The following is a 15,808-nucleotide window of genomic DNA, read 5'->3' as shown; positions in this document are numbered from 1 at the left end:
TGCGTAGGGCGGGGCTGCGCGAATGGTGGGCGGGGCTAATCTAGGGCGGGATCTAAAGGGGACGGGGGCGAGTCGAGCGGGTGCTCGAAGCTAGGCAGGACAGAGTTTATAGGGGCGTGGCCATGCTTGAGAGGCGGGGCCTGGAGGTGCGAGGGGCGGAGCCTGGAGTCGGGGCCGTGGGGGCGGGGGGACCAGACCTAGAGGTGCCGAGGCGTGGCCAGGCTGCACGAGGCGGGGCCTGGAGTGCCGGGGACCAGGCTTCTGGAGGGACCTTTGGGATTGTAGTTTTTTCTTTCTTTCTCTTTTATTTACCATTCACTGTCACTGTCACTGTCATCCTGTTGCTCATCGATTTGCTCCAGCAGGCACCAGTAACGTCTCTCATTGTGAGACTTATTGTTACTGTTTTTGGCATATCCAATACCCCACGGATAGCTTGCCATCATTAAAAAAATTTTCTTTTTTTTTAATTGAATGAATGAGTTACAAAGTTACAAAATTATTCATGATTGAGTTCCTGGAGTACAATGTTACAACAACCAGTTCTTTCACTAGATTCCATCCACTTCCCTCCACCATGTCCCCAAGTTACCCTCCCGTTCCTGCCTTGCTACAGTAAGCACTTTATACATGCTTTCAGCATTCCGTGCTCACCTGATTTGGAAGCTTTGAAGAGTGAGTTGCACATTGCAGCACCAGGATTGAGTACAATTTTCTTAGCTATGGGTTGCTGAGAGCAAACCCCTGCACCAGCCTTTTGTGAAACCCTTTGTCTTTGCACTCTGCGCTGCAGCTGTTGGCACTTAACGCAGTGAGAAATGAACCTGACTGTCCCTGGAGTGTCTCCATTTCTCCCTTCCATCCCTGTGCCACGGAAGTCCAGAAAGCAACAACGAAGAGCTACATTTTAATTTTATTTGGGGTCCAGGGACTACTCCTAGCTCTGTGATGGGGGCTGTTCCCAGGGGTGCTTGGGTTGAAACCAGGCCTCCTACATGCAAAGCCCGGTTCCCAGTCCTTTTCTCGCTCCTCAAAAAGCTACATTTTGAATTAAACTCCATAATGGGTCTCTAGTTAAGAATCTAGATAATCTCATGGGCCACCCTCCAGAACTCATGGCTGTTGCTCCGGGAAGGGAGCATAAAATGGGGCCCCCATAGCCATGTCATCACTCTGCACCAAGGGTGCCCCAGAGAGGGGTGGGTGAGAGCCCTCCCCGCCCCAAAGTACCTAGCCACAGCAACTGACCTCCATTACCCAACCGCCACCATGTTCCAGCCTGCTTTCCACACGCCCGAGCCAAGCCTCACGCATGAGTGAACATATTCCTGGATACATCATCATATAGGGAAATATATAGCCTCTTGGACAGTCCAGCAAGCTACCAAGAGTACCCTGTCTGCATGGAAGAGCCTGGCAAGCTCCCCGTGGCATATTTGATATGCCAAATACAGTAACAGGTCTCATTCCCCTGACCCTGAAAAGAGCCTCCAATTGTTGGGAAAAACGAGTAAGGAGAGGCTGCTAAAATCTCAGGACTGGGACGAATGGAGACGTTACTGGCGCTGGCTCGAGTAAATTGATGAACAGCCGGATGACAGTGATACAGTGATACAGTTAAGAATCTAGGATGGGGGGCCAGAGCGATAGCACAGCTGGTAGGGTGTTCGCCTTGCACGCGGCCGACCCGGGTTCGATCCCTGGCATCCCATATGGTCCTCCAAGCACCGCCAGGAGTAATTCCTGAGTGCAAAGCCAAGAGTAACCCCTGAGCATCGCTGGGTGTGACCCAAAAAGCAAAAAAAAAAAAAAAAAAGGAATCTAGGATGGCTGTTCGAACATTGTGTAACTGAGACTTAAGCCTGAAAGGTTTGTAACTTTCCACATGGTGATTCAATAAAAAAAAAATAATTTAAAAAAATACAAAAACTAAAAATAATGACAAAAAAAGAATCTAGTATCTACTATGGGAGATAGTAGAGCTAGTAGGGCCTTTGGGCCTACTTAAAAAAAATTAAAAAACTAAAAAAAAATGACAAAAAAAGAGAATCTACTATCTACTATGGGAGATAGTAGAGCTAGTAGGGCCTTTGGGCCTACTTAAAAAAAATTAAAAAACTAAAAAAAATGACAAAAAAAAGAGAATCTACTATCTACTATGGGAGATAGTAGAGCTAGTAGGGCCTTTGGGATTAGATCCCCAGCACTACATATAGTCCCTGAGCACAGCCGGTGTAGCCCCCTACCATCCAGGCCCCTGGAGCCCCATAGAATGGTGGATAAGGCACTTGCCTTGCAGCTAACCATCCAGGTTCAATCAGCAGGACCATATGCCCTCTTCTTTGCTGTTCTTTTTTCTTTTGTTAATGACTGGTGAAGGGCCAGAGCGATAGTACAATGGGCAGGGCATTGCCTTGCACCAAGCAGACCCAGGTTCCATCTCCCACACCCCATATGGTCCCAAAGCCCCATAAGGAGTGATCCCCAAGAGCAGAGCCAGGAGTAAGCCCTGATCACCAATGGGTGTGCCCTTTCCCCAAATTAATTAAATGATGGTAATACTCAGCCCAGGACTACTCCTATGGGAAACATCAGGAAAAAAAAAAACAATCGCAGTAGCTCTTGAAGCTTCACACATATGAACGAGGATGATTGTTTATTAAAAAAAATATTTATTAATTTTTACACCTGCTGAGTAGCACAAGACTATTAACACTATAACTCACTGAATATACAATAAATGTTCACATTTAAATAACAGGAGAGGGTCAACATTTCCAACCTGTGGCCCAGTTTAAGCCTCTTTCATCAAGTGCTTTTTTTTTTGCCCTAGACATCTGAGAGAGTTATTTGAAAAGATAATTCTAAATTTCGGGAAAAATCCAAGAAGATCAAAATAACAGGCATTTCCAGAACAACAGGAATATACATGACGAAATGTCTATTTCTGTGGATACAAAGCAAACACTGAAAAATGTAAAAACCTGTATGTCACCTGCCTGGAAACATCGTCCCCGCACTGACAGGGAGAGGCAGTGCCAGTGGGTCTTGGGAGAAGCCACAATATAAACATGGGTGACAGACATTGTTTCCGGATGGGTCGCTGGAAGACTCGGAATCTACCGGGGCTTCGAGCCCAGCTTGGTAGGAAATTCGATTGCCTTGGAATGAATCTGTAGAGCACCGGTGCTCAGAGCAAGGCTCTTTGGCTTGTCTGCACCTGCCTCCCTGCTTGGTGATAGCAATGGATGTTTAGGGCCTTTACTTATTCAGTCTGAGGACCAAAGCAAAAAGAAACACTCACCCACACACACCCACACCCACCCACCCACCCACATACCCCACATACACACACACAAACACACTCTTAGACACTTAGATGGGGCAGAGACAAAGCCCTTCCACGATCCTTTCTTCTGAGTATTTTAAAACTTGAAATCACTGGCATAAAATGAACATTCATTTAGTGGGAGTTTCATTTTCATTAATAAGTTCTGCCCAGGGGTGGGGGGACCTTGCTGGTTCCAATTCAAAAGGACCCAACAAGGGTCAACTTTAAGATATAAAAACAAGACCTTTGGAAAAATCTAGTATTTTCACGAAGCAAGTCTCTTAAACTGGATACCCTCAGGATATTTACAATATTCCATTGCGAGACTTGGGGACCCTGAGTCTCTGTTGTGTCCTGGACAGTATTTTCTATTGAAAATATCAATGTTACCTCTTTGTTACCAAAGAGAATAGGATCCACTTTCAGTTTCTACACATTGGCCAAGTAACTTTCTCAAATTCTCCTAGTGCCCAAGTTTTCAGGGATAACTAAATGAATGTGATCTCAAGAAATAAAGTGCAAAATCTATGTATCAGTAAAGTTATTTCAACAGAAGTGTTTGCTTTTCAGGAAAGTATCTTTACAGAAAGAAGCAACTCTCCCTCTTCCTTTATAGAACCAGTTTTTGCCCTGAAATGTAAATAAAATGAGTTCAGTTCATTTGAAACTGAAATTAGGTGTTTCTGTTCTGGTGTGATAAAATTTGATTATGCAACAGTTATTCTAAAAAATGTGCTACTATGTCACATAAAGTTGTTAAAATACATATTGCTTTCAGTCATGTTTTATGTATATATTGGAATGTACAGTAGAAAGGAAATATTTTTCCCCACTTAATTCATAGCTAGCACAACTCCCAGAGAAGAATACATCTAAGGAAAACTATTATTGAGGCAGATTTTCCCTCCTCTTCCAACTAATAGTTTAATATTCGGAAAGATTGGATTTCTTCCAGAACCCTATCCAGTCTTTTTAACACATTATAAAATGGTCCCCCACATTTTTTTCCACCGAGGTGTGAGGTCAGTTATCTTAGAGAAAGGACAAATGACTTGTAATTGGTTATGAATGAGAACTGTTAAGAAATAGAGGACCACCTTTCCACCCGACCTCACAGGACATTCGTTTTAAAACAGCGCTGAAAGTACTAAGTTACGGGGACTGCTGTGAGCGACTGGACGGACACTCGAGAAGGAAGAGCCGGGGTTCACCCTCCTCTGCGGCAGGGAACAGGACGAGACAGCGTTGCCAGGGCTTGAGCTTCCTCTACGTCGTGATTTCAGTGTCTTTCCGTGGTACCTGTAGCCCTAGCACCTCTTCCTTCACACAAGGAACAATCAGAGTGGCAAAGTTTTAATGTTGGAGTTGAAATTCTGCTGACATCCAGCAATGTTTTCTCTTACAGAGAGTCCACCGTTGGGGAATAAAACAAAGATCAGTCAGAGCATGAGGTTCCGCCGTAGATACGGCCAGCAGCCCAACAGCAGCCCGTCCCCCAGAGGCAAGTCTTAAAAAAAAAAACCCAAACCAAACCCAGCCATAAGAAAAATCTAGATGACAGCTTTTTTCCTTTCTGAAGATCACTGTCAAATCTTTGTTTCGTCATTTTTCAATGTTCTTCTTCACTTGGCTCCTTTTGTGAAATGACTGAAAACTCAAACACACGAGGTGAAGCAGACCCCCATGAACGCCCCTTCTCCTTTGGTGTCACGGCTTGGCGTTAAGAAGTCCTGTGGCCACAGACTTGGCACATCCTTTCTTGACCTTTGGTACAAACACAATACACCACTTCATATTTCCACAAAGGAAAAAATAAGGCTTATCACTGTGCTAAACAGAACAATAACCAAAAAAAAAAAAAATCGTCAAGAGCAAGGCAAAGTTACTTCCTCTTGAAATCTGCTTTTCCCCAAGAGAGTTCCCTTCTGCGGCAGAAACTCCTACGGATTCAAGAGCTCCTAAGAAAAAGCTGACCTTGGTAACGTATGCCCCGGTTGTCTGCATGAGTGTCAAAACTGGTTTCCAAACTCTGGAGTAAATGATCGATCTTAAAAGAAAGAGCTCGCAGGGGCCGAAGCTTCTGGCCTTGGAATGAGAAGAGACGGGAGACATGATGCGTTGGGGGCGGGGCGCGGGGTGGAGTCAGGGCTTGGCCAGCTGCACGTCGCCAGCCCCATCCCCGTTCGTGGTGGTGGTGATGATGAACTGCGTGGGCTGCGGCTGCGTGCTCTGGGGGTCCAAATCACCGGGTGCAGCTGGCTGAACCTGGACTCCAGCAGAGAGGGCAGCAGCTTGCTTTTCTTCTAACTCCGGTTGGTTCTCTGACAACACATAATGCCCCTAGAGCAGGAAAAAGGATCCTTAGAAACCTGCGGCCTCGCAGGGGCAGGTGAGCACTCCTGAGCGAGCATCCACAACAGAAGTGTCGCCAGGGGACACCAGGACAGGCACCTATGGAAGCTGCTGTCCCTAAGGCCTTCCTTGGAGAGAATGGATTCAGCACAGCAGTGGGCCACAAAGTGTTTACCAAAGCACTCAGTCAGCCCAAATGGTACTGGGAGCCTCCAAGCACAGGGACTGTCACCCTGGTAAAAGGTGAAGGACACATGTGTCTCTGTGCTGCCCCAGGAGTTCAGGAAGTCATAAAAGAGGATTGCTGTTCTGTGAGTCAGAATCGCAACTTACTACAAAATGGACCAGAGAAGTATTTGACATCTTAAAAAGGCAGAAGTGGGGCCGGGGACCATGGCAAGAGGACTGTGGCATGGGCCAGAGTGACAGTTCAGTAGGCAGGGCGCTTGCGTGGCAAGTGGCTAACCCAGGTTCAATCTCCTGTACCCCAAGTGGTCCCTCAGGCCCCACCAGGAGTGATCTCTGAGTACAGACCAGGAGGAAGCCCTGAGTACCACCAGTGTGGCCCAAAAGACGGACATACAAGGAATACTGAGATCGGTAACTAAAGTGGGTGGTTTCTGGGGTGCAGAATTTAAAAGACCAGAAACCTAACATAAATGAACATATAATGTTCTCAAACTTATGTAGCTAAGTTAAGTCATTGTTTATGTTATTTTGGTTTCAGGATCATGCCCGGCAGTACTCAAGGCTTATGCCTGGCTCTGCACTCAGGGATCACTCCTGGTAGGCTTGGGGGAATATATGGGGTGCAGGAGATAGAACTTGGGTTCTCCCTGTGCAAGGCAAGTGCCCTACCCACTATACAATCTCTCTCGTCCAATTTTTATTTATTTTTGTTGTTGGTTTTGAGGCCATACCCACTGGTGCTCAGGGCTTAATCCTGGCTCTGCACTCAGGGAATCACTCCTGGAGGGGCTTGAGGACCATAGGAGGTGCCGAGCATTGAACCAGGGTCACCCATGTGCAGAGTAAGCAGCCCCCCGCCCCATACTACTGCTCTGGCCCTCTGGCCCCTTATTTATTTTAGATTCTTTCCATCTCTCTCTCTCTCTCTCTCTCTCTCTCCTTCTGTCTGTCTGTCTGTCTGTCTGTCTCTCTCTCTCTCTCTCGGGAGCGAGTAAATAGGCTCTGGACCAAAGTAATATTGACTGAATATTTTGAAAAATTCTTTGCTTTCCTTTCCTTTTTTGTCTTCTGTTTTTTTGAACAAATATTTCTCAAGCATTTGCTGTGTGTCAGATCCTGAGCAAAGTACAGAGGATAAAGAGACAAAGACCAGGCTGGAGAGATGCTCCGTGGGCAGGACTGCAGGCTCTGCACACAGGAAGCCCAGGCTTGATCCCTGACACTGCATATAGTACTCCAAGCACCACCAGGACTGAACCTTGAGCACTGAGCCTGAATTCCACAAGGTGTAGCCCAAAAGCTGAGCATGTTTGCACGCAGAAGGCTTGGGTTCCAACCCTACCATAGCAAGGTGCCCACGCAGTGCCAGGAGCAACCCCTGAGTGGGTCTGCAGAGAGAGAGGGCTAATATGCATGACTTGCATGCAGCCCTCCCTGATTTGTTCCCTGGCAATACATGATCCCCTAAGGATTGGGTAAAGCTCTGAAGGCCCCCATGAATCACTGGGGTACCCCTGGTCGTCCTAGGCAATACAGGGCCTGCTCAGCACCATGTCTACGGCCCTAGACTGAACTGCTAGGCCAGATGGCTGAGAATTGTTGGGAGAGGGAGGAAGGAAGAGAGGGAAGGAGGCAGGCGGTAGGGAAGGAAGGAGGAAGAAAGAAGAGAAGGAGGGAGAAAGGGAGGAAAGTAGGTTGGTTGGTTTCTCTACTGGGAACAGACAGTAAGCTAAGAACACTGTGGTCCAGCCCTCAGGAAGTTATGGGACGGAGGAGGTGCTTGACGCTCAGGCATGGAAGGCTGGGGAGTAGGAGATGGGGGAGGGAGATGGGGAGCAGCCCCCCATTCCCGGCATGGCTTACCGTAGTGACGGCCTTCACTTGGCCAGCAGGCAAGGGAGTGGCCACACCACTGTCTGTGATCACAAACTGACCTGGAGGTAGTGTCATCATCTGAATCTCAGACGCTGAAAAACAGGAAATGTCCAGTGTTACGGGGCTGCAGAGTTAGATGCGTGACGCAGAAATAAATATCAGTGACCACATGCCCCCTCGACATTTCCCACAGACGCATCTGTTTGCCGTGGGGGTGTGGGGAGGTGGGGCTGAAGATTCCTGAGAGAGGGGCAGGTTTCCTCAAAAATAAGGATGGGTTCTACAAGGTTAGGAAAAAGCCAACGAATGTCAGGAACCACACGTGGCCCTCAGTGTGGCTTCCCAGGGCCCACTGAGACAAGCACGCCAATGCTTCAGACCTTGAGACAAGCTGCAAAGATCTCCCTCTTAGCTCAGTCTTTTAATTTTTTTATATTGCTATTTGGATTAGCATGTAATTCCAACCATCTGAGCCAGAGCTTCTCGGGGAAATGGCAGACTCTACGCAAGAGGCAGAAAACGTCGGATGAGCCGAGAACGTGTACAGCCCAGATTGCAAGAAGCCATATGAGGTCCTGGGGTGTAAGGAAAGATGCCAGAGCCCTGTGGACACTGTCTCCACTGGCCAGAGGTGGGCCCCTGGGAGCGTCGAGAAGGAGCTGGAGACATCAATGTGAGTACACCAAGGTACACACATGCGCCCTCTGAGGTCAGCTTGGACGATCCCAGAAACAATGCCTTCTCCAGGGCCAGAGCGATAGTACAGTGGGAAGGGCCCTTGCATTGCATGCGACCAACCCAGGAGCAATTCCCGGTACCACATACGGTCCCCCACAGGAGTGATCCCTGAGTGCAGAGCCAGAGTAAGCCCTGAGTACTGCTGGGTGTGGCCCCAAAACCGAAAGCAAACAACAGAAAAAGAATGAAATAACCAAGCAAAGGAAAAAAGAGAAAGAACAAGCCATCGGGCAGAACACTGAACCTGAATGTGATCTAGTCCTAGGTCTACAGGAAAAAAAGGGAGCCCAGGAAAAGTCAACGGCTAACAGGTACCATCAACATAGTCCAGAGCACAGGAGACACTACAAACAGACAACCCAGCTGCTGCAACACATGAGCTGCCACTTGCAGAGAGAAAACAGAGACCTGAAAAGAAACTCTATAACCTTACAAAGTGTGACCCTTGTTCAGAGCTCACATTGAATGGACCGTTACTCCAGCCCCCTGCCCCAACCTGTCCCCAAGCATCTCAGCAGGGTGAGGAAAGACTTCAGCCAACCACCTGCAAAAATCCTGTGATCTGATTGGCTGTCAAGCACCCCTTGTGACACCATCACGATGAGAGGGATCTGGCCAATCCCAGGCTGGGAAAGCCCAGAGTGGCAGACAAGACACAGGTAAGCGGAGCTGTTTCTGCTTCCCTCTTCACTTTCCCAGTTAAGGTAACAAGTAAGGTGGAATAAGTATCCAGTTCTCAGACCAGAAATGGTTCCTGATATCTTGAAGGTCAACAGACATACTTTATTTATTTATTTATTTATTTATTTATTTATTTATTTTTCTTTTTGGGTCACACTTGGCAATGCACAGGGGTTACTCCTGGCTCTGCACTCAGGAATTATTCCTGGCGGTGCCCGGGGGACCATATGAGATGCGGGGAATCAAACCCAGGTTGGCCGCGTGCAAGGCAAACGCCCTACCTGCTGTGCTATCACTCCAGTTCCCAGACATACTTTAAATGGTCATTCCAAGAGGTGACAAGAGTGTGAATGAACCAGCTATTAAAAACACTGAGACCAGGGGTATGGTGCCACCAGCAGGTTCACCTGTACTGCGGGGTAAGTGCATCAGCAGCCTGATGGTGCCTTCAGACTTCCTGATACCCCAAAATTGCCGCTGTGCCTTTGGCCAGGCCCCAACAACTTGGGGCCAAGTTTACCAAGAAATTAAACAGCCAAAAGTTAGGTATGTGAGAGCCACATCCACAAACCACCTCCGGCTCAGCTATACAAGCTCATTTATTGGCCTTATTTCAGAGACCCATAAATCTCAAGATATCAAAAGACACAGCTAGGGCCAGTGGTGCAGTGCACTGTGGGCGTGCAGTGCACCCTGTCAGGCATATGCCAATGGTTTATTTCTCTGGAAAAGATGGTTACAAGGTCCATGATCCAGAGACACACAAAAGAATCTCCGAATTGAGCAGCTGCTGCAGAGATGCCTCCAGATTTTAAGCCAGGCCGACTTCACCAGGGTGCCTCAGACAGGGACAGCCGTCATCCCTCCACCTTCACCTAAAAACCCCGGCAGCTGCCAACTTCCAGAACCCAATGGGAACTGGAGGTACGTAGGTTCAGTGATGGCAAACTCCAGTCCCCAAGGGATAGGGGATAGACTGGTCCCTCTCATTCCCCTATCCCCATGGGACCCTGGAGCCCACGCCTACAAACTGCCTCCAACTGCTGCTTAAATTCCTTGGCGGCCATGATCCAGAGACACAAAGGAATCTCTAAAGTGCACCACTCGCTGCAGAGATTTCTCCAGACCCTAATTATCTGGGATTTTGGAGTTCCAGGAGCATGCGGCCACTCTTGCAGCAGCACGACATCTTATGCTATCATAACAAGCAATACAAAAGAAGAGTGTGGGGAGGTTGTCTGCCATAGAGGCAGTGGGATGGGAGGGATACTGGGGTTCTTGGTAGTGGAAGATGTGCACTGGTGGAGGGTTGGGTGATAGATCATTGTATGACTGAAACTCAACGGGAAAGCTCTGTAACTGTATCTCATGGTGATTAAAAATAATAATAAAAAAATAAAATAAATAAAAATAATAATAATAATAAAACAAAACCAAACAAACAAAAAAAAACAACAGTGAGACCAGCTGATCTCCACAGGCTCGGGAAGAGCCTCATCCATGAATGAATCTTTTGAAAAACTCAGGTATGCAGGTTTTGTAACCAAAATTTCCAGGCTCTCATGGAGTCAGGGATGGGTGACCTCCCCCCATCTCCCTGTTCTTCTAGGAACCTGGCAGACACACCCACAAAATGCCTGTGGTGCCATATAAACTAATAGCCAGAAATGATCCAGAGACTCACAAACCTTGGAAGAGATCAACAAGCTGCAGAGATGCCTCTAGACCCTGTGCCAGACTGAGTCTCATCCAGGGCACCCGGGGGGGGGGGTGAACCCAGCCCCTGCGCAAACAGAGCCCCAGCAGCCAAAAACCTACAGAGCCCAATCACCCAATCACGGCTTATCTCCACAGCTCAGGATGAGTCTCATCCATAAACTTTTTGAAAAACTCAGGTATTTGGTTTTTGTGACCAAAACGCCTCTGGACCCTAAAGTCACCATCTAGTTAAATATTCAACCCCAGCTATATCACCCTATTAGAATTCCTGGAGCAACCTCTCATACTCTACATTAGTGATATACCAGGAGTAGCACACCACATTGGATGGGAAGTAAAGTAGAAGACAACCGATCTCGATTTAAAATACATTAGCACACAAGGCTCAACCTGTAACAATATATTAGTAATCTCTTATAAAAGAGCTTAATGTCTTCAGGGTGAGATACAACAATCTTCATATACTTTCTTCTAAGAAAACTTTTTTTTGGATCATTTTTAGCGAATCATAACAAGCAATACAAAATAAATTATTTAGGGCCTGCTATTGGGACAGGCTTGGGTGGTGGTTGGGAAAATTCAAAATAATGGTGGTGGGAAGGTGTGATAGTGGTGGAATTGGTGTTGGAATATTGAATGCAATAAATTATTGTGAACTTTATGAAAGTAAAACTAAATTTTAAAAAAATAAATAAAAACTGTGACACAATCATAGAAGCATGAAGGCTAACAACTGATGGTAATAAGGAATTCAGTGGCATTAAAAACTAAAAGAGGAGAGGGTATGATGCCGCCAACAGGTCAACCTGTACCTGAGGGGTGAGTGCATCAGCAGCCTAATGCTTCCAGACACACTTCAGGCTTCCAGACACCCCCAAATTGCCACTGTGCCTTAGGCCAGACCCCAACAACTTGGGGCCAAGTTTACCAAGAAATTAAATGGCCAAAAGTTAGGTATGTGGGAGCCACACCCACAAATCACCTCTGGCTCAGCTATACAAGCTCATTTATTGGCTTCATTTCAGATACCCATAGATAAATCTCAAAAGAGACCAAAAGCCACAGTTAACCTCGGACCCGAGCATGGCTGGACAGACTGGGGTAAATCGGAGGGGGGCAGGTTGGCCTGTTCATGCCCAAGCAGAGCCCCCAGCAGCCACATGCTTCCATAATCCAAAATCACTGCCATGCCCCCAGCCTGACTCCACCATCTCAGGACGGACCTCACCAAGATATAATCAGCTGAAAAATTCTGGTAAGCGGGTCTTGTGACTGAAATCTCCAGGCTTTCTCAGAATTGGGGTGGGCTACCTTCCCAATACACAAAGAAGCACTGGCAGTCACCCCCACAAACCAACTCCAGTCCCGCCCTGTAAACTCTATTACTGGCCTTGCTTCAGAGGCCCATAAATAAATCTCAAAAGAGATCAAAAGCCGGAGACAGCAGTGAGTCCCGGAAGACATCACAGAACCTCAGATCTCTCGGGGCCCCATACTGAGCCAATTTCACTGGGGCATCCCAGATGGAGCAGGTGCAGTCTCCCCGCCTACCCCAAATGGAATCCCAGAGACCAAGAGCTTCCACAAGCAAGGCCCAGGTATGTGGGCTCCAGGACTAAATCTCCATGCCACATGGAGGCAGAGGTGCCAGGCTGTCCCTCCCCAGTTCCACGCCCGCTCGTCAGACCGGCTGCCAGCCCACAATGTGCCTCCGGGCGCCATCTTAGCACACCAACAGCCCTGGTCCAGAGATGCCCAACTGAATCCCCAAATGGATTAGTGCCCCACAGAAATGTCTCTGGAACCCAACCATTTACGGTCTAGCATTCCAGAAGCGGGTGGCTGCGGCACCCAAGATATTCAAAATAAGTAATGGACAATAAATGATCTAGCATCTGCCCCCGGCAGGCAGGCTTGAATAGTGGTGGGAAAATTCGAACAAAACATAATGCCCAAAAGTAGAGAGAGGATTGGGGAAATTGCCTGCCATGTAGGCAGGGTGAGGACTAGGATTGGGCGGGGGCGGATATTCTGGGGACATGGTGGTGGAAAGTGTGCACTGGTGGAGGGATGGGTGTTTGATGATTGTACAGCTAAATCTCGAACATGAAAGCTTCATAACTGTATCTCATGGTGATTCAATTAAAAAAAAAAAGATAAAGAGGGAAGGTGATGGCTGGAGCTATAGTACAGTGTGTAGGGCACTTGTCTTGCACACAGCCAACCTGGGTTTGAACCCCAGCACCCAATAGTAAGCACAGCCAGAAGTGATCCCTGAGCACAGAGCCAGAAATGATCCCTGAGCACAGAGCCAGGAGTGATCCCTGAGCACTGCTGGACATGGGCCCCCTATAAAGAGAAGGGAGCTGGAGAGATGCTATAGAAGTTAAGGTGCTTGCCTTGCATGTGTCTGGTGCTGGTTCAATCCTTGGTACCACAAAGGGTCCCCCAAGCACCACTAGGAATGAAATCAAACACAGAGCCAGTAGCAAGTCCTGAGTTGCTACTGAGTATGGCCCCAAACACCCCCAAATTTTTTTTAAAAAAAAGAATAAAGGAGGGCCAGAGAAATATGCCAACTGGCTGCAGCACATTCTTAGCATGCAGGAGACCCGGGTTCTGTTCCTAGTACCTCATGGCCCCCAGTGCTGCCAAGTTTGCCCCTCCTGCTGGAACACCCCCCTCCCAACACACACACCCCACTAAAAACAAAACAAAACTTCATTCAGTTCTAGAATCTTCAGGCTCGAAGGCTAGCTCATGCTATTTTCCCCAGGGCTCTGTGCGCCATTCCGCTGACTGCCGCAAAACTCAGCTGAGCATAAGCCTCGGTCAGTCCCCCGGATGCTGCGGATATCAGCAGGCGTAGGTGCCTTCCCCTGCACAGACCACACTCAGTGCTCGTGCGGCTGCCACACTGGAGAGCACAGACTGCAGAGACAGCTGGCGGGTAGGGCGGGCACCCGGCCCCACAGCACCCAGAGATCTATAGTGGGGAAAGGTCCCCCGTATTCGTCCTCTCCTCCCTCCTGCCAGGGCCTCCACCTGGTCCTCCCGCAGAGCTGACTGCTGCCTCTCCCCCACCCACCCGCGTCTTCAGTGCTGACGCTGTCAGGCCAGCTGGTTCACGCCCCAGGCTGTCTCCCTCAGCTCCCTCAGACCGGTTTTCAACCCCCACCTGGGAGTCTACCTTTGACCGCTTCCACAGCACGAAGCACAGGCTTAGAAATTAGCTGCCTGCATATCTTGTGCACAAGATCACAATCTCTTTGAGCTAAAGACTCGCTACTAGAAGTATGAAAAGGTGATTTAAAGTGGACATTCCTAGAGCCTTACTGCTGGGGACCAACCATCTAGATGTGAGCTATGTCCCCTGGGCCAGTCGCTTTGTCTAAACTGCCTGGTCGGGAGTAAGAAGGAAAGTGGCTCCCATAGAGGGAGACAAGGGAGAGGGTGTCGGGGGATGGTGGGAGGGAGACAGAGGACATTGGTGGTGGGAAAGGTACACTGGTGGAGAGATGGGTGCTGGACCATTGTATGACTGAAACCCAACTATGAACAGCTTTGTAATGGTCTATCTCACGGATATTCCATTAAAAAAATTTTTATTAAAATAGCAATGTGGAGGGGCTGGAGCAATAGCACAGCGGGTAGGGCATTTGCCTTGCACGCGGCCGACCCGGGTTCGATTCCCAGCATCCCATATGGTCTCCTGAGCACCGCCAGAAGTGATTCCTGAGTGCAGAGCCAGGAGTAACCCCTGTGCAACGCCGGGTGTGACCCAAAAAGCAAAAAAAAAAAAAAAAAAAAGCAATGTGGAGTACATGGCTGCTTCAGTCAGCGTATTGGCTAAATAAATAGCAGTACCACAACATTTAAAAAAAATGTTTAAAATAAGTAAATAATAAACTGCCTTGTCTAAACAAACCAAGTAAAGGCTGTCCTTTTCCCAGAGGAGGGCGAGAATGTGTGGTGTGGCTGAGGAAGGCGTCTGCATCTGCCTTGTATCACGAAGGTTCTGGCACAGAACCTATGCCAGCACTCAGGAAAGAGACAACTCGAGACTCTCTGCCCACCTCCCGTCCGTCTTCCCTCCTCTCGGAGCCCCTGCCCGCCCTCCTTCCCGCAGTACTCCCAGCAACTCTGCGGTGCGTGGCCTTTTGGGATCACAGCACCGCCTGGAGCTCTGTCCTGAAATTCACCTAAGGACAGTCAAGAGACAGCGGCCATGAGACTGATCAGGACCAGCGGCTCTCGGGTCGGCCAGATGGCCGGGCCGCGGCTGTGACCCTCTCCCCCCCAGTTACTCACAGTAGCCCCGGAAGGAGTTCCAGGCGTTGGGCAGGTAGGTGTGCTGCACCGTGGCGCCCTGCGGCTGCTGCTGCAGGCTCTGGGCCTGCGCCGACGAGCTGCTTTGTATCTGCGAGGGGCTGAGCCCTGGCTGGGACTGCTGCGAGGAGGGGCTCAGCGGCTGGCCCGCCACCTGGATGGCAAGAGCAGGCGAGAGGAGGAAATGAGGAGCTTCCAACTAGAGTCGACACTCGCCAGTGACGGAAGGGGCGAGACCCAGAGGGTTGGTTGGGAGTAGCACGACCAAGACAGTAATTTTTGGATTATGAAACAGATGAGTGAAAGCCATGATTCGTCTTCTGAAATCATGATTTGTCTTCAAAGGAGGACCCACGAGTCGTCCCCCAAAGTTCAATAAGCTTGTTAAGAAGAGAAATGAAAATCTAAGAATCTACAGAGACGTAAGAATGAGAAAAACAGACGCTAAATAATGTGCCTGTGTCACAAAATTGATCTGTAATGCAAGTGACAGCAGAAGCCAGCGCCAGCATTCCCATTGCCGTGCACTGGGTGAGCAGCTGGCCAGTGGACAGGCCTGCTCCTAGCCACAGGCGTAAGACAAAACTATGGATG

At 48.6% G+C, this 15,808-nt stretch overlaps 1 protein-coding gene across 1 annotated transcript in view; it reads right to left on the bottom strand.

The window, feature by feature from the left end:
* Positions 1–3,337: 3,337 nt before the first annotated feature.
* PRDM10 (PR/SET domain 10) overlaps positions 3,338–15,808 on the bottom strand; it is an 88,717-nt gene continuing 76,246 nt past the window's right edge. The window contains exons 20-22 of the mRNA XM_055133288.1: positions 15,197–15,368; positions 7,736–7,839; positions 3,338–5,671 (exon numbers count right to left, since the gene is read on the bottom strand). Of these exons, the coding sequence (XP_054989263.1) occupies positions 5,474–5,671; positions 7,736–7,839; positions 15,197–15,368 (474 nt within the window). The 3' untranslated portion in view covers positions 3,338–5,473. The remainder of the gene's footprint in view (positions 5,672–7,735; positions 7,840–15,196; positions 15,369–15,808) is intronic.

Source organism: Sorex araneus, chromosome 3 (genome assembly GCF_027595985.1).
Source record: "Sorex araneus isolate mSorAra2 chromosome 3, mSorAra2.pri, whole genome shotgun sequence".
NCBI lineage: Eukaryota > Metazoa > Chordata > Mammalia > Eulipotyphla > Soricidae > Sorex > Sorex araneus.
Note: the sequence above shows the minus strand (reverse complement) of the source record. Positions and strands in the feature narration are given on the sequence as shown.